This window comes from Oncorhynchus tshawytscha, linkage group LG01 (assembly GCF_018296145.1).
Source record: "Oncorhynchus tshawytscha isolate Ot180627B linkage group LG01, Otsh_v2.0, whole genome shotgun sequence".
Lineage (NCBI taxonomy): Eukaryota > Metazoa > Chordata > Actinopteri > Salmoniformes > Salmonidae > Oncorhynchus > Oncorhynchus tshawytscha.
Window position 1 is genome coordinate 62,679,684 of NC_056429.1, and position 19,754 is coordinate 62,699,437.

Here is a 19,754-nt window from a genome sequence, read left to right on the forward strand (position 1 = left end):
AGTAGGCCAAGTGAGCACCAGGGCGTTGCTTTTTTAAGATGATCAGTTTGTCAGTGTGTGTTTGTGTGTGTGCTCAGGATGGCTATTCATGTGGCTTGACTCTGTAGAACAAAGAGCAGCATTATACAATTTGCACCACATCCAATAGCAAGGGGAAAGGATAGGTTGGAAAATAGGGACTGAGCTCGTACACATAGATTGAAAAAAACTGTCTTGTGTTGTAATTTCATTTACCTCCAACGTTTTACCCCTTTGTTGCAGGAAAAAATATTCCTAGCCAGTAACACTCATCTGCACTCTGCAGGAGAATCCTGAAGGTGGGATTATTTTTAGTTTTGCTGTGCTGTTTTCACCTTGACCACGTCTCTGTCTTCTGACATGATCATTATCATTCCTGGTCATAAAAACACTTCCATTTCAGCTTTCATTTGAGCTTTCTTGCGCTGTAGGTGTTTATGATTTGAGCTGTTTTGAATTGTATTATGGCTCTGATAAGGGTGAGACCTTTCCGTTGTGTTTTTCTATTAAAGCTTTATTGAATTAAAGTTAATCTCTCCATTTAACAAAAAGGTACAATCACAGAATTGAGTATCATGTGCGAAACAAACAGCTATCGATTAAATGGTGCAACCATGGTTGAGTATGAAAGACAAAGTGAATGCACCATTTGACAGAAGCTTCGATGTAGATTTTAAAAAACATCTAGGATTAATGGTTGAAGTTCTCATACGATTTTATTATTTCCCCCGATGTAATTAATCTAACAAGATGCCCATGACTATAAACTAACTGAAGATCAATCTCTGGATATCAGCTGAAGAACATTTGACTTCTAGCGAGCCATACTGTCACATCCTCTGCACACCCAGTACATTTCAAGTATGGTTACTTTTTCCAAATTGAAATGACTGTAAGTGTTGTTCGGGTCTGTGTATATCTGTGGTGATAAGTGGTCTGGTGATACAGAGTACCCGAATAGTCTCCTGTTATGAGCGTTCATAGAGTGCCTTGTGAATCTTCTCTGAAAACGGAACTCTAAATTCCTTCCTAAAATCTTTGAGAATTTTGCAGACTCCTGTAGGTGGGGCAATATCACCATAGAACAGCTAGTCAATCAAGTGGCTCAATGAGCAAAACAAGGATCTCTAGATTCTAAGAGGGAACCCTACCCAAAACATGGCAGCATCTCTTTGGCAAAAGGACTGTAAATGCGTTGTTGGCATGTACTGTATGTCTGAGTTCTCGATTGGCAATGGAAGTTATTATTTGAGTATGAGTTTTTCATTGTTTTTTGCAGATGAGTAAAAACAGGTTTGAAGTTGACTAGTACCTATACCATCTACACTATAGTTCATAAATAAATCGAAATAACTGAAAGGACAACTTTGTTGTGTGACAATTTCAGATGTAGGGCCTACGCCTAATTATAGTGATGGGAATTTTTCAAAATGGGATTTTAGAGCGGTGTAAATAGGGAATGGTCATGCTGTTTTTTGGGGCTCAATTTCCATGGGATATTTTAGATGTTAATAGCCCTGAAGTGGTCTCGGTTTCTTATTTAATTTCTCTCGCCTTTTAAAATGTGAATCGCCCGCAGACTGCGCCGCGAGGCTCTAAACCGCACAGCAACTCTCTCATCATTTCCAGCAGAATGGAAATGCAAATTGTGCACGCGTCGAATGACAGAACTCACCATTGCACACAATTAACAAGACCACTCACTCTCAACTAAAGTTGGTGAGAAAGATGTGACCTCGCTGTGTCAATGTAAAATGATAATAATATAATATAATAATAATAATAATAATACATTTTACACTCAAATAGTCTCAATACATTTTTCAGATTTGAGATTCAATCGAACTGGCAGTGCACATTTTACGAAGTTTTATAAAACCCATGTTTTCGAGTGTCAAAATAAAATTGTCATATGTTTTTGGGTGTTGTGTTGAAATAGACTCCTCTCATAGATGCCTCCATTTTCTGTACTAAACAGGTGTGTACGAACAATAATTTGTAGGCCTATTCAAAGAAAGACAAACTATTACAATGAATTTAATCGAATCCATTCTCCTTTGCATAAAATTGTCCGGGACGATTCAAACTCTGCTCATTCTGTTGGCGTGAAAAAATGAATATTCGATTAATTGCATCACTGAGGAGAACAGCTGCCCCCAATCGACACATGATCTCCACTGTAACCAACGAGGGGCGCTGTCTATTAACTCTGTCCTATGTTGCATCTCCCAGTCTTCCGATATCTTCATCTAATTTCTCTCTAAAATGCTGAACATTTTGTTAGGTTAAACTAATAAAAAAATGTGGGGAACGTGCTCAGAATTTGGTTTCCAGATGTCTGAAATGTGGGCCTAAATGTAGGCCATATGTGTTTTCGTTATGCCATTCAATGCATATTTTCTTATTAATTATTATTTAATTGTCAATCATAATATAGTACTTATGCCCAATGTTTTTATTAGGTTATCTGCATATGTTAGGCCTACTCCTTTATGTCATATCATATTGACTTTTAAACAGATGGTCTACATGAAGTCTACAATGTAAGGCAAATAATTATGCTACAAGTGACATGTCTATAAAGATTTCGTTTTCATATGTATTTAACCAATAAAGCAATGAAGGACATGCCGATGTAAATGTGAACTCCTTGCAATTTTGAAACGAATTTTCTATTTCAACTTTATAAACATAAAATTATTCAGTAAAATAAAAGAGCATATTATGCATAGGTTTTATCGGTTAGTCTATATTTCTATTTCTAAACTAATTCATAGGTGGGATGTTTATTGGGCCTATATTTGACACTTTAGACTGTTTTAACACAAACTAATGCATGGATTTTGTACATGTGTATTACCCGCATTTGTTATAATAAAAATGCTGAAAGTTCACAAAGGTGGCTTATCCTTTAATCAATCAAGTTAAAACATGATGGCAAATCAATGCATGTGATTATAATAGTTGTCCTAAAGTCCATGCCGTCCAGGACAGCTGGGCAGTGGCTGTCTGACTTTGTCCTGACATCTGGGAAGCCCGCTGGCCTGTGGCACGTGCATCGGCTGATGTCGCCATTTACATGTAAATTTACTGAGATCATGAGGGCCTCGCCCCGTAAATTCGTACCAAAAAAGAAGACGTCACCCTTGACACGGTCTTGGAAGTCAATGGAACAAAAGAGCCACGCGCCAATGATCTGAAGAAATTCAGCTTCATCACCATGTTAGCTTTTGGGGATTCATATCTTGGTCATCACATTGTTATAATGTGATCATTTCAGTATGATCAGTAAAATAGGCCATATTCTCAATAATGTATGATGAAGATTTTTTAAAGACTCTTGTCTTCAAGAATCTTGTCTTCACTTACCTTCAATGTGGTAGGCCTATATGCCACAATAAATGTTGTTCGAATATGCAGAAAATGGTTGTAGCCTGTGTGACAAGTTGATTAAGACAAATTGATTGATAGAAATAATAGAGAAATAATAAATATCAGATTCTTCATCCATAAACTTTACACATTGTTATAAAATAGGAGATCAACACAGAATATTATTTTATTTGGAACGTGTGATTGTAATATTTTCCTAATGATGGCGAGCGCATTTTTCACGATTTAAGCCCACAGTGCAGATGATCCCGGAGAATGAGTCGAGACGGATTTAGGCTCCTCGCATGTGTGTGGAGCAGCTGACTGCCCCTCGCCACGTCCAGATGGCTTTTGAACACAGATTTGCATTCATTTTCCTTTAATGTCTTCTGAAATAGCGGGGCAGCTGCATTTGTTGTCAAATACGGTTTAAAGCCCCCTTTCAGGACATCATCGTTACCTACGTGACGGGTGTGGAGATCCATTTTCCCTCTCCAGTCAACAATATCAGATCTAAGAGGATTTGTCTCAAAGTCTCCTAATTTGATAATCTGATTTAAATCGCATTGGTGCGTGTAATTAGGGGTTAAGTTCTAATAAACGACTTGAAGCCATGTTTTTTAAAAACACACAGTATGGCTAGGCCAAAGTTCTGTAAAGAAAGATAGGTTGACAATCTCAAATGAACAGACAAATTTGTCCCGTTCCGCTCCTCAGCCTGTTTTATATTTGTGTTCATGGAAGTGTCAAGTATTACAGCAAAAAAACGTATTAATGGAGCATTTACCTTCATGCCTTCTAAAAATATGTGTTGTTTTGACGCACATATAAGGATATATCTTATTATACAGAGTTGCAATAAGGCAATAGATCTTGAAAAGAGGTGAAAGCAACAGATTATTATTCATTTATCTTTGGCAGCAGCCATTAACCCTCAGCACCAGATGGATAGATTGCTGAGGATATAGGCTACACCTCTTCCTCTCTCCTCCCCCCCATTTCCCCCTTCACCTATTTGCCCTCAATAATGTGAAGGGTTTTCTGAATACAAGGCTCGGACATTGTCTCTCCCCCAATCAATCAAACCATTACACTACATATGACTTCTACTGTCATCAGATGAAAATAAAGATACCTTATGGTCCGAGTATGTTTTATACAAGGCAATCCGGATCTTCATCACTTTAGAGGTCAGGGAATATAAATTAAATTAAATTACACTCATTATGCTTTCGTGATTAATATTTTTTTTGGAACACACGTAAATGACTGGTGGTCAATTTCCAAAAAAAGCTAAAAACTTTTTCTCTGCATGGGAGTGAATGACAACCCGAGGCTTTGTTAGTATTTTAATATCTGCATAGCAGTGAAATACACTCAGTTTACGGATTAGACCTTATTCCTATCGAGATTCTTAGAGATTCTTTGATTAAACAATATAGGCTAAATGTGAGATTAAACAAAGATAAGACAATAATTTTAGCATATTATTTTCTAAAACATGATTTATATAGGCATAACATATGCCTATTAAATGTTTTTTGTTAGCATAGCCCACATTAGTGAATTCACTGCCGGCCATATCAATCTTATGTGTCATAATACTCCCAATTAAATAACCTAATAAAAATATGAAAATGTCTAATTACAAATCTTCTAAAAAATATGTGCAGGCCTACCATAAGCACGCGTTCACAATAGACAAATGACCATAACAGGAATAGGTTTTTAATGTAGTGAATGAATCTTGTGTGATGGTTACACCTCGTTGAATTCATATCATTGAAGAAAAAAAATCAACTCACCACATTGCAAGAGAAAAGTAGAGCGAGTGTTCTCAGGTTGCTTCTATAGGCTAATACTCGAACAGTCGAGCGCCACTGCTTGACAGGAATCGTCAGAGCTCCATATATGGTAAAAGCCACGCCCCATGAGCGTCATTTTCTGACTGAGTCTCTCCCGTGGGTTTAGAGTTTTGGCTCCCGGGAAAGATTTCAGTCCTCGGGGAAAGAGGGCTTAGTTTTGCATGTTCCCTTCCATCCTGCAACGACGCGAAAGGCCCCTTATCCACCTCTCCTGTGTACCGGGAACACCTCCACGGTGACCAGCTTCTGCGTGTGCTTGTCTTTTGGAGAAGCAGCACCTTTCAATACCAGGAGTGGTTTATTCAAGTGTCCTGAAGGTTTTGGATGTGGTGCTTCAGGGATGTCGCTACTTTGAGAGCATCATCCACACACAAACAACAGCTATCGAATTTTTCTGTGAATAAGCACAACAAAAAGAAGGAACAATAGCCACTGAAAAAGCCTAGTCTGTTGAACAAGTCACTTTTCCAGTCTGTGGACTCCACACCAACTAAGTAGAGTACTTTGAGAATTGTTCACATCGCTGCAACCCAGGACGGATTGAAAAGGGAGGCGAGACCTGTGGACCTGGTTTTCCCCTTGCAAGGCTCAGACGGCATTTACGACTTATCCCGTAAACCCTCAAGGATAACACGTTTGGACGTTTATTTACCGAATTTCACAGGAGGCTCTTTGCACGTAAATTGTTCTAAATGTTTGGGATTCAGGAAACTATATCGCGGGGTGGGACAACGATGAAGGAGGAACCGCTGGGTGGGCTGAATTCTGTCCGCTCATGGATGCACACAGCTGGGGTGGTGGATGCGAACACAGCCGCCCAAAGGTACGCATGCCAAATCATCTGATTTTCTCACGCATTTCTCATATCGACCCTCAATCCCCTCAATACTCTGTATCAATTACGGTCTCCCAATGTCCCCCTTCGGCTCTCCCCTCTTTCATTACATCAGATTACCCTTATTGTGACAAATCAAGAAATCTCTCGTACTCAAACGTGCTTCCACATCTCCACTGTTTTCATTAGCTCCATCATCTGTCTCCCGTGTCTGATACTTAACCGAGATGGTCTCTTGTTTTCTTCCTGCAGTGGTGTTGGCTTGGCACGGGCACATTATGAAAAGCAGCCACCTTCCAACCTCAGAAAATCCAATTTTTTCCATTTCGTCCTGGCACTGTATGACAGACAGGGTCAACCCGTGGAGATCGAAAGGACAGCTTATGTGGACTTTGTGGAGAAAGATAAAGTAAGCGCTTCATGAGAATATCGTTTATTGAATTTCATAATCTTTACTTTGAAATGAACTTGACGTACATAGAGATGGCTGTGGGTCAATAAAGCAGGTCACGTGCAATATCGATTTTTAACCCTCATTCGTCGATGATAGGAGAGTGGTTGTAAGTCTTATTTTTGACAAATTATACATTTAAAATGATGAAGTATCAGAGAGATAGATAGATAGATAGATAGATAGATAGATAGATAGATAGATAGATAGATAGATAGATAGATAGATAGATAGATAGATAGATAGATAGATAGATAGATAGATAGATAGATAGATAGATGCTTTATTTTCAGCTGACCATCATCTATCTCAATGTTGGTTATTTTCAGGAACCAAACAGTGAAAAAACTAACAATGGGATACACTACAAACTACAATTGTTGTACAGCAATGGTGAGTGAAACAATTATTTAGATAAATTCAATATTACCCAAAAGATAAAGCCTATAAATAATAGTAATAATAATAATAATGATGATGATGATGGTGATGATGATGATGATGATCATTATTATTATTTTTGTAATCATCATCACCATCATCGTTATCATCCCTATTATCATTTACAATTCATTTATTTTCTAAATCATTGTTTAAATGTCCAGGTAAAATAATTTATGATGCAGATTATAGATGTATAAATGTTCTGAGTAAAAAATATATATATATTTAAAAAAAAAATATATATATATACATATTTATATACTTTATATGAATGATTTTTTATTTTATCATCAGCATTCATGTACATCTCACACAGCCCTACACCTTTGCCTAAGCTTGTTATATTCCTTCCCCAGGCGTCAGAACAGAACAGGATCTTTTCATACGGTTAATCGACTCCATGACGAAGCAGGTAAACTGCCTTTACTCTTATATTCATACAGCTTGCTTACACGAGAAACATTGCTTCTTTCTATACATCACCTGCATTGTGCAAATCTACACAACCTGTGCAATTCATCACACATGCGTAGTATAACTTATGAGATGGGTTTTCTTTATGCAATCGTGCATTGACTAAAATGGCTTTATATATAGATTGCGTGTTGGCCTATATCCTGTTTTTGCGCGACACATATGTAAAATGAATCAAGCATTAAGTTACCATTAATTTAGCCTACAATTGTGTACCTATACAATATAAATTATGATTGTTGGTTTGTAATGTCGTTACTTTCTTCCGATAATGATATAATGAATTTTTTTTTGCCTATTTATTAAAAAAAATATAAGATATGATAGGCTATTGTAAAATAAAGTAGGCCTGGGCTATTTTATTGATATGGAGTTACAAGTAGTCGTGTTGTCTTGTTGAGCCCCTTATTCTAATCTGTGATTTTTAGGCATGTTGCTAAACTTGACCCATGACCCATATTAAACACATATAATGTTTGGGAAGAGTTTTTGAAAAAGCTCACGTAGCTGAAACACTTTCACTCGTAGAACAATTCACGAAATTAAACCCCAAATCTCATCACATGATGTTAACTAGGGAAAAAATAAAAAGTTATTATTTTAGACTTTTCCACCATGGTGGTTGTTATTACTACTAATTTACCGAGGGTTACAGCAGATCCATTTAAATAGAGCCGTTAAAGCTTCCACCACTCCGAGGGAAAATTCCTCTGCGAATGATCCGAGTCAATGACGCAGAACAAGCAGTTTATGGATTTCTCTGTTTCTGCAGCTGCAAATATCGACATAAATCAAACCAGTATATATAATCGCCCGGTGCTCATCAAACAAAAAACAAAGCCGTCAAAAAGTCAAGTGGGGTTCCATCCCAGAAAGAATAGGACGTCAACATTTCGGAGTGTAATTGTGTATTTTTTCTCCTTATCATAGACCACACATTCAAACTGTCTTCAATTGAATATAGAAGTGCCGTATAACATGCGTCTTTGCGCTAGGTAGGCTAGTTCAATAAAGGGGAGCAAAGCGACTCTTCAGAATAGAGGGAGGGAGGAACCGAGGGAGGGAGAGCGGCACAACTGATAGCTGCACACCATCTGTTTCAGCCAATGCTCAAAAATTACTCAACCGCACCGCCAGACACCGCTTTTTATCCACAGAAAGATCATTGTTAGCAGCTCAAAAATAAACAACAGATTGCCCATTAACACTTTCCCCCAAATATCTGCAGATTATAACCATATTGATGACACGTCATTGGATCGTCCCTTATGAAAAACTCCCCCTAAAAAGTATTCTTAATATAATGTTATAACAACAAAATATATACGTTGTTATATTATAATATTATACTTATTATTATACTTATACTTATAATTATTATTATTATTATCATCATCATCATCATTATCACCATCATCATCATCTGTTATTATCATTGGACCAACATTGTAACATGTTATTAATTTCGTAGGCTTTGGTCTACATCATGACACTATTTAAAATGTATCACAGTGTTAGTTTTGCAGCAGTGACGACAATATTTATTTTTCACCAATAACAACAGTAGTTTAATTTTTGGAGGCACTTGTTTTTGACTATTCGGTTTTAAATGCCGTTTACATTTAGGCTACTGTAAAGATGATTATATACAATTGCTCATTATATGTATTTAATATAGCCTACATATTCGTGTCTTTATTTTTCCCAAAGGCGATTATATACGAGGGTCAAGACAAAAACCCTGAAATGTGCAGAGTTCTTCTTACGCACGAAATTATGTGCAGGTAAGTTTTTTTTTTCTCCACCAACTCATCGTTGTTAAAGAAGTATACAGTGCATTTCTTTATTTTCTTCCCACACTTGTTTATCATATTGCCATATGCGGAGAAGGCCTACAAGTATTGGAGTACAAACAGACTGGTACCCAGGGTAGTTGTAGCCTACAGGGTCTCTTGTTGAATATATGAATATTAGTCTGATGCCAGTGAGTCTGCGCCTCAAAACATGGAGTCAGGCCTTGGTTGATCCCACCTGCCATTGGTGATCAGCGAACTTTTTAGCGTCAGTTAACAACGTAAAAATCTCAAGCTCTCATGTTCTGCTGCTATTCAGTGGTGTCGTTGATAATAAAAGGAACACCGTTTTATGTTGTTTATTGTTGCGCTCATTGTGAGATTTGTGAGAATTGAATTCGGATACTGTCGGTTTAACCTTTCTTTTGTTGTACTGTCGCATTGTTCAAGTTGTTTGAGAGCAAGTGCATTAACCTAGAACTGAGAATGATTTGCCTTTTTAATAAGTCTACATAATCTCATCACTCATACAAAATAGTTTACATGCATCCATCACTTATTTGTGACACGTGGAATAGGGTTTGTCCATATATCATTAAATCGAATATGGTGATATTTGACATTGATTATATATCATGAAGAGGATATATCGTGATGTGCAAGACTAGCCTATACTCTATTTGAGTATAACCGGTGCAGTTGTATTGGTTAGGCTGTATCAATATGTTGAAAATTAAGTGTAAATGAATAAACAAAGCCTTATTTTTTGCCATACTAAGATTATTTATTGACATATCACAAATAAGCACCAAAATTGCACAGTCTTGAATGATCTAGTCATTAAAGGCACAAAATGTAGAAGAGGTCTCCCTAAATATTGCCCAAATCTAACATGGAATATGGTGCTTTCTAGAGGTAATCTGTACTGTCAATGTCAAAGAGAAATTGCATTCTGTAGAGGCATATGAAGACTAACCTACTCACTGAGTGAAAGCTATAATCATTCAAGAAGGCATGAGGTAATGAGTATCCTAGGCCTACTCCATGGGTGTATTCTTCTGTTCTCTTTTGCTCTGGTAAAGCATTAAGTATATTGTTGCACTTCTATGCAGTATTATTGTAAAATCCACTCAAACTATCTCTTGTCTGCATGTTGTGAAACATGCTTTGTCTTTCTTTCCTTGCCATATGGCATCAAATATCATTTAGACCTGCAGCCATTATACAAATATACATTTTCATTTCAAATGGGAAGCAGCAGTATAGTTGTGTTTAATTTCAGTTTGAATTAAAGCTCCTTATCAAAGAACTGGAGGTATAGTGTAGGTTTAGAGAAAAGATGGTGGAAACGTGATGAAGGATAGATTAGTGCTTTTGAGGCCGTAATTGATAAATGCCCCGCAGAAATATTGGTTTGAGGGTGGCCTCTTGCATCTCCCCCAGAAATAGCAGCCTGGCAATTAGAGGTAAACAAAAGCTGAAGCTGTGAAAAGTGACTCCCCTGCCTCCTGGCCCAATCCCCCCTCCCCTCCCTTCTACTTCCCTCCTCTCAAGCACTAAGGCAAACACTTTACCACAACATGTTGTTATTCTATCAGCATCCATGAAAGGATAGATTTAGTGTATGTTATTTCTCTATTAGTTTTTGTTTCCAAATTGAACACAATGACGTTTTGCCTTAGAAAGCAATATACATTTTTCTAAGGGTCTAACTTTCACTCTAAACAGTAACAGCCACTGTTGTGATCTCAAACGTTCTTTCTTCCCCTAGCCGGTGTTGTGACAAGAAGAGCTGTGGCAACAGGAACGAGACTCCGTCAGACCCTGTGATCATCGACAGGTAGGCTCTGCTCCATGTCTTCTCCATGCTGCTGTGATTGTGACCTGTGTTAGATTCAGCCTTATGCTCTGTTGGGAAGTGAGTGAGAACTCCGCAGTGTTGGGGTGCCCAGGTGGGTTTGACTCCAACCTTCTGGTCCACTCTGTGGGAACTGTGGCTGATTGTTCTGTAAGCAGGTTTGTGGGGGGGGGGTCTTTCCCAGCTACCTGTGCTCAGGGGGGCAGTCACCACCTGGAGAGGGGTGTTCAATCACAGGTGCATAGGGCGGGGTATTCATCTAATTATCTATAGGGTTTATGATGATATTTGTCTCTCATTTTCTCTTTGTCTATCGAAGTGGTCATTATCTAGTTTTTACTATTCTCTAAGGTTCGGCAATGCTAAGATTGTGTGTGAAGGTGGTTAGGGCTCTGTTGTGATAAGAGTTTGTGCCAGGGATTTTGCTTTGAACCTTTAGGTTACAATATGTCACATAGATTACAGGATTTGGATATTCAGAGAACATAAACTGCATATTGGCTATTACATTCCTTCCACACAGTATAACTGTTATTCAGACTCCTCTATCTCACAGCTGAAAAATGAATGTGGGTGCGTTTGTGCGTGCCCACGAGTGTGTAGGAGGGAATATCTTCACCATAGAGCCTAACTAACTCTCACCATGGTGTGGGGAGAGACAGCAATGCTAATGTTTGACTAGCCAGAATCACTGTTTACTTAGTGGAGAATGCCTGGTATCTGACAGAGGGGACAACTCTCTTATTAGTAATCAAATAGGGCTGAACAGTTGTTGCCGCCACTCCAGCAGCTTCTCATGCATCAGGAAGTAGGAGCTGCCATGGATGCCTGCCTGGCTGGATTACCACAGCTACTGCTTCTCTAGATGCCTCTCTCTCTCTGTCTACTAGGAGAGCTGGTGTTCCTCTATTATGTAGGACTGGATGTAACATTATGTTATGGGTATTATGTATGTGATTTAAATTGAGCAGCCCAAGGAAACACTTTATCATGCAAATAAATGCACAAATGGCTCTCATCATGCCTTCTCATGAAGTTGATTATCTCATTTATTAGACTAGTGTAGTTTTTTGGATACATTGTTCACACTGAAACGAAGTATGAGAGATAAACATCGCACTGATTTCTGCTGCTTTTAAGTTTGATATGTTCTGCCTCAGCGCCTTCATTGAGTTATGTTTCACACTCTATTGTTCCTCAATCTGTGGGACAAAACTGGGAACATAAGTACAATAGCCAAAATGAATGCAAAGCAGAAAAAAAGAGAAGCGGATGGATATTGTAAGCTCAACCAGCTCTGAAAAAAGGCTCCGATTTTTATTGTGACGGGAGTGAATGGGAGTAGAGTATCGTTTTCCTTGCACAATGAGCAGGTCTGTTGAATCACAAAAGCATATGTTCCTCATTAGGCCCTCCCATTGTCTCCATGTCGTAACTATGAGCAGATCAGTTCACCCTCCCAGTCCCACACTACTTCCCATTGACTTCCCACTGACTAGAGGGGGTTGCAACAAGGCTAGTTGTGGAGTTTCGGGATTAACACAAAATAACTGACGTTTACTGTACTGCATACACATGTCACCCAGTTTACCATCCTGATACAGTACTTTTCAGTGAACATATGGGTGAGATTTGGTGAAGCCTCAATATGTTACACACTCTTCTGTCTGTTTCTCATGCAAATTGTGAGTGGCACCTGTGCTGCAGTTGCTTCTGGCTAAAAGTGATTATTTTAAATTGAAGAGAGCTGAGAGTTGACTGTGTGAAGAAAAGACTGATTGTTGAATCAGTCATGTCTTAGATAGCTGCCTACATTACAGTATAAAACATCTTCAGCTCTGCCACATTTCCTAGAGAAAGAGTAGCATAGCACAACCTTTAAGAAACAGATTTGGAGTGAATCATTGATGGCATTTCCTCGCTGTAACATTTTCCCAGATGGTACAAGGGGAAAGCATACACAGCTAGCTGGCATCTATCAAGACATTAACTGGCGTTCCCATGGATCTGGCATATCCGACTAAGTTTGGGAAACCTATCATTCCAAATGTGTCCAATTTTCCTGTGGTCAAGCCAGACATCTGTTTACCCTATTTTCTCTCTGAGTTTGATGCAGATTTTCAGGAATTTTTTAAAGGGAAAGAATTCTTTAAAAAAAGTTTGTTAGATACAGCATACGCCTAACAGCTGTCACAGTTTCAGGGCTGGAGGAGCTTTAAATATTTCACAAGTGACTTTTGATGTCATTACATTATTCATATTTGTTTTCTGGGGAAAGAATGGGATTATTTTGTGTGTGTGTGTGTGTGTGTGTGTGTGTGTGTGTGTGTGTGTGTGTGTCTGCATGTGTGTGAGCTTGTGTGTGTGAAGGGACATTCTGTACTGCTGGGGAAAGGCTGACCCTATCTTCTGTGCTGATTGTAAAATTAAAGTCTATTACAGATGTAGGATATTAATTTGAGACAGTTTGCTACAGCAGGAAAATAATCATGCAGCAACAGGAAATTTGAATTATTTGATTATAATTAATTGACATTTTTTGTAATGGTTGTTCCATTTTTCCTAAGGGAAATCATGTCTGAAACATCAGAAGCCTTTTTAAACCCAAAATACACTAAAAGTTTTACATTTCCTGCATTGCAGGAAAGTTCTCCTGCATCAGGGTGATCAAATTAAGATCCTACATCTGTATGTTCTGTCAGTCTTTGCATACATACACACATAACAATGAGGGTTCCTCAAGGTTTTTTGGGGGGAAGGTGAGGGTTCTATGTACAACTATACTGACCCAAAGATCCCATTGAGCCCTTCAATTGTTCTTTGCTGTTCAAACAATTGATATTTTTTCTTAAATGGTTCTTTCCTCTTGATAATTCAAATTTAGGGTTGGTGGCTCATTCAACTATTTTGTGGTGTGGTTTGTGCACAACTCTTTTTGTGTTGACTAAGTGGTTGACTAAGTCAGTAGTTCTCACCCCCAGCCATTCCAGAGCTAGCACACCTGATTCAACTTGTTGAATGAACCAGAATAAAAAAACCCTGTAATGGATCTACAAAGAACCTTTGAGATTGAGAAAGGTTCTTTATAGAACATATAAAGCCTCTTTATAGAACCATCCATAATGGTTCTATAAATAATCATAAAAAATACATCTGTATAGACCCCAAAAGGGTTGTAACCATAACCAGAAACCTTTTGTTAATGGTTCTTTATAGAACCAGGTTCCATATAGCACCAAAAAGGGTTCTGCTTTGGTTACAAGCCAAATAACCCTTATTTGACACTATACGAACTATTTGTTTTTAGTGTGTATTTTTTGCTCTTCTAATCAGGAATGTTGGAAACTATGTTGGCTCTTGCAGAAACAAAAAGACACTGATTGAATTTGGTCGGTAATTGTATCACTATTGCTATGACTACAGTACTTCACAGTTGGCTTTAATCATATCTTCCCATTATGAAGTCATTGTTGAAAGGGGATGTCACATCTTTAAGCTAGTGGCGCCTTAAAGTTAGTGGGGGCATGGGTATATACAGGCAGTCATTTGAGTCTCTATAGTTAGAGTGATGAGGTGCACAATATCTGATTAGGTGGTTTCCCCATTTACAGTATGTGTAGGCCAGTGTACGCCAAACATAATTCAATTTGTGATGACTCTTCTGCCCTGGTATCTATCTTCACTCTCCTGAATATTGATTTTTGTCTTCTCCTGTGTGAAAGATTAGATACATGGTCCAGGCTTACACATTCATTTTGTAATACAAAATAAGAATATCCTGTTGGAAAAAAAAGAAAGAAAGAAAGCGACTCATTCTGGCTGCCAAAGTACAAAGGTTGCTTGTATCACAGAGGAGATGCAGCATATTAGGTGAGGATAGCACAGGAGGGAATGTGTTTTCAGAGCTCATGCTGCCCATACATGCATTTTGTATCTAATGTATGTTCACATGTCTTAACATCCATGTCAATGTACACTCCCATTCAGAAAGGAGGACCGTGGACCAGACCAAAAGATGTCAGCTCCACTTATTCCAGTTTTAACCGCGTTCCCTTTCACTTCCTGTCACAAAGGTCAAAGAGCTTTGACCTCTGGAGGCCGCCCAGCTACTGAATAATTCATAACATTGACTTGTTTTTTTCCTTTAGATTTTTTTCAGTCATCAGCACACATGGCTGTGCTGTGGGAGGGTTTTTATTAATTTAGCTCATTTATAAAGGCCTCTCCGCACCTGTTCATGTGTTAATGCAATTCAGTTTTTGGCCTAATGCAAATTTTGCTTAGCTTTTCGTTATGTTGCTCATTAGTGTGCTGAATTTTCTAAATGACTGTGCGTTATCGTTCATTTGCGGAACATCTACTAGGTCATATCCCAGAGTGCAGTGGCTTGGTGTCTGAGATGTTTGTCTGCAACAAAATAACTTTGCGTTGGACCACATATGCTTTCTCTTCCCTCTACGCAACAAATACAAAAATTGGTGTGTTGGTGTGTTCCCATCTGGTTTTTGCAAAAGTGAGATTAACTCCCAAGCTGAACAAATGCCAGTATTTATAAGGTCAGATTTTTGCGTTGGAAATGCTATGTAAATGAGAATCAGCGAAAAGGGGACATTAAGCAAAATTTAATTAATTGTCTCCTTTAATGTCATTTAAAGCCCTGGACTGTCAAAAAGGATTTCAGACACCATTTTAATTACACACTGAAAAAATAAGTGTGTTTTGATAACCTGTGAAGAGAGTTCTGGTTTATTAACTACCTACTGTAAATTACATGTTTTCACAAAGGTGATAAAATTGCACTGTATATGTCGTGTAATTCACCATCCACACACAAGTGAGAATGAAACAATGCAGAGGTCAGAGCTATGCACAGGTTGTGCTGTTTTTATTTTTATTTTGACCTTTATTTTTAACTAGACAAGCCAGTTAAGAACAAATTCTTATTTACAATGATGGCCTACCCGGCCAAACCCGTACGACGCTGGGACAATTGTGTGCAGCCCTATGAGACTCCCAATCACGGCCGGATGTGATACAGCCTGGATTCAAACCAGGGACTGTAGTGACGCCTCTGGCACTGAGATGCAGTGCCTTAGACCGCTGCAACACTCGGGAGCCCTAATCCTGGAGGTGTAGCTCATGGATTCTTGCATCATACAGTACAGAAATGGTATTTGGCTCAGGATGGTGAGCATACAGTTTTGAAGTGCAGTCGATTAAAGTTGCTGCCTTTAGGGAAAAACATGCACGCACACACACACACACACACACACACACACACACACACACGCACACACGCACACGCACGCACGCACGCACGCACGCACGCACGCACGCACGCACGCACACACACACACACACACACACACACACACACACACACACACACACACACACACACACACACACACACACACACACGTGCATGAACGCATGCAACCATACATACATATACGCATGTGCACACACATCCACATCCACAAACACTTTAACTTTTCATGTTCATGCCTCAATAATATTATTTCCTTCTTCGCGTTTTATTTATGGCTCTTTTCAATGTAATTCATATGACAGATGTGAGTTTTTGACACCCTGTGAGAAAGGAGAGAAGAAACTGGCCACCCCTGACTGGACTAGAGTGATGTTTGAGTGAAACCTGTCTCCTTTTGAGCCAGAGTAGGAAGAGTAGGAAGTGTTGAGAGCGAAAGCTGTACTTGGCAGCTCTCTGTTGGCTTGCACTTGGTGAAAAATGAAACCCAGACCCTCTCTGCAGCCTTGGAGCCAGAAACTCCTTCCCACTGTTCCAACATCCAGGATTGGGTAATACTGTTCACTAAGCAAAACATTACCTCAAATTATTCTGCTCTGTTTCTTATTCCCTCCTCCCTCATGTTGGTTTTATCGCAGTTTGTAAATGTCAAGACACTTACAAAGACGCACAGTATAAATTATATTTTCCAAATTATGCTCTCATGTTTGGGTTCACATGAGTGGCGTCTGAAGGTAACGTGGTGCCTGGTGTTCCCGCGGGAGACCCACCTCACTGGGATAGGATTCCCCAGGGGCATCAGCTAATGGCAAGACTTGACAACAGCACAGAAGACGAGGGTGTTGTGTTTTACTAGTGCTGAGCAGGGGTGATGACTTTAACATGTGTGCAGAGAGAGAAGGAGGTGTGTATGTGTGTGTGTGTTAGAGAGAGAGAGAGCGAGAGAGAGAGAGAGAGAGAGAGTGAGGTGTGTTGTACAAGAAACTAGTCTGGACCAACAGAGCGACGGATTCGGCTCCAGCTTGACGGCAGTGAAAGACGAAACATGGTTCCACATGTGTTGAGAAAGAGCAGTCCATCTGTCCGCAGAGACAACCTCTCCCCCCTTTCCACCCCATACCTCTCTCTCCCTCTCCTCTCCCTTTCTCTTCCCTCATTCTACTCCCCTGGTTCGCTGTGCTGACAGAAACAAGGCCAGAGCTGGTGTGATGGAATGAAGGCTGGACAAAGCGCAACACTGGCCCTCACACACTCACGCACTCACGCACGCACACACACACACACACACACACACACACACACACACACACACACACACACACACACACACACACACACACACACACACACACACACACACACACACACACACACGCACATTGTTGCGCGCACACACACTCACACACATTTTATTTGTAAAATTTGTGATATTTTTAAATAACAATTTTGATTGTTTGTGTTTTTCTGCTTCGATGAAGTTCCATTGTCTCCTATTACATCCAATAACTCTGTGGAATATCATGGTAACGCTCTACATTAAGCTGCCCTAAAATACCATTACAATCAAACATAATACTTGAAAAATATTTATAGCAATGAATTCATTTGAAATGAATTTCCATGAAGCACAAGTGTAACACAGTACACAATGAATATTGTACATTATTGAAAACTAAACCTAAATAAAACATGTAGCTCTATCTCAAATATTTAACAGCTTTCCTTTATAATTAAACTCTGTAGCTGTTTAGAAGTCTTTGTTTGGCTTCTTAAAGATTTAATGGTGAAAAAGTTTTTTCAAACTTCCCCACATCCTATGAATCACATTTAGATCGGCCAGTGAACTGTTTTTACATGCTTTTCTTCCTTTTGAAAAAGGGGTCTCCTTTCTTTCGATTCTTTCTTTCTTTTGGCATGTTCTCACTCCCATTCAACCCTTATTGGGTTCCCCCTAATTGTCAAACAAACTGTTGGGTCAACCTCAGTCGTATCTGGCCCTAAAACAGCACATTAGGCCCTGGTGAGGGATATACTTTATGCGGTATTTCATCGGAGACGGAGTAATGCTGGGGTTTTATGGTTAAGTACCAGTTCACGCCCATGCCATTTGTTCCGCATTAGGCTGGAGGTTTTATAAATCCGATCAATATGTTCACCGTGATGTGATTCCTTGCCAGGATCTCCCGAGTCGTTCTTTCCTCCAGTACTTTTGTTATGGGATCGGTTGTCGATGCACACTCACGCCACTACCCCCTCCCTTTCCTCTATCCATCCATCCATCTCCACCTCAATCTATTTCAATTTTCTGAATGTAGCAATTTGTAGTGTGACATGGCTGAGATTAAGATGGGAAGCAGAGTCGGAGGAGGATTGCATCGGACATGGTCTTGTTCCCATGGCGTGGGGTCACAGGACAAAGATGGGGAATTGTGGGATGGGGTCATCAGTTACCTCAAGGAAACGAGCAGGTCTTCTGGCCGCTCCGATGGCCCCAAGGGTTGCCTGGGATGGATCTGAGGGAAAAGCCCCAGAGAAAGAGTCCTGAACCAGTGTCATTTATTAAAAGTGACAAGTTATTTCTAAGTATAGCTCAGTTTTTCTTTACGATGCTGTCATTTGGAACAGTGGCCCGCTGTCCACGAAACACATAGATATGATACATTTACGGATGACCCCTCTTTCTACATATCTTCGATTCAGTCTGGGAACATTTGTATTCTGTTTTATGGAGCTATATTTTCTATTGTTTGAAATAAAACAATTCAGGAATTATTTGACCATAACTGTGCAAATATTTCAATATGCTATAAAATATGAATTTTTTAAAATGAAAACCACCTTATTGTATGTATCTGATGTTGTTCTCATCATATAATCGCTCCCAGAAGTCTTAGCAAACAGAACCATGTTGCATTTAAAACAAACACTTCAACATCTATTTTGGTGGCATAGTCAGATTCTCATTTTTTAAATATTTATGTAAACCGTAACATTAGATTGTTCTAACCAATACTATTGTATTCTAATATGAGCCTCCTTTCCATTGTGGATTGGTGGGGTCCTCTTGACTCCTCCCCCCTTTATAACCTGCCCCAACTGTGTTAATGATATATGACAGAAATGTCCTTGTGCTGGTTCAGTGGCAAGAAAGGTCCTGGCTAGTCTATATCAATTCATCTGACTTATGTTCCTATGTCTTAAATTACCACTTTATGGAAACCTGTTGCTCGCTCCTCTTGCCAAATGAAATCAGATCTCCTCTACGGCCCAGTGTGATATTGATCCATATTCAACACCCAGGCTGCCGATTGATCGCTATTGATTTACACTAAAAACACTCCTCTGCTTGTTCAGCACCATGTTCAATACGGTTGA

The 19,754-nt window shown here is 39.2% G+C and overlaps 1 protein-coding gene across 8 annotated transcripts in view; it reads left to right on the forward strand.

Annotated features, from left to right (window-relative positions):
* Positions 1–5,411: 5,411 nt before the first annotated feature.
* LOC112254688 (transcription factor COE3) overlaps positions 5,412–19,754 on the forward strand; it is a 72,804-nt gene continuing 58,461 nt past the window's right edge. For 4 of the 8 annotated variants that reach the window (XM_042324161.1, XM_042324171.1, XM_042324167.1 and 1 more), the window contains exons 1-6: positions 5,413–6,078; positions 6,343–6,499; positions 6,871–6,934; positions 7,342–7,397; positions 9,170–9,243; positions 11,024–11,092. In XM_042324161.1, coding sequence (XP_042180095.1) covers positions 5,948–6,078; positions 6,343–6,499; positions 6,871–6,934; positions 7,342–7,397; positions 9,170–9,243; positions 11,024–11,092 — 551 coding nt within the window. In that variant the 5' untranslated portion in view covers positions 5,413–5,947. Of the gene's footprint in view, positions 6,079–6,342; positions 6,500–6,870; positions 6,935–7,341; positions 7,398–9,169; positions 9,244–11,023; positions 11,093–19,754 lie in introns of all 8 variants that reach the window. The other 4 variants (XM_042324164.1, XM_042324169.1, XM_024427454.2 and 1 more) reach the window with 2 other exon arrangements.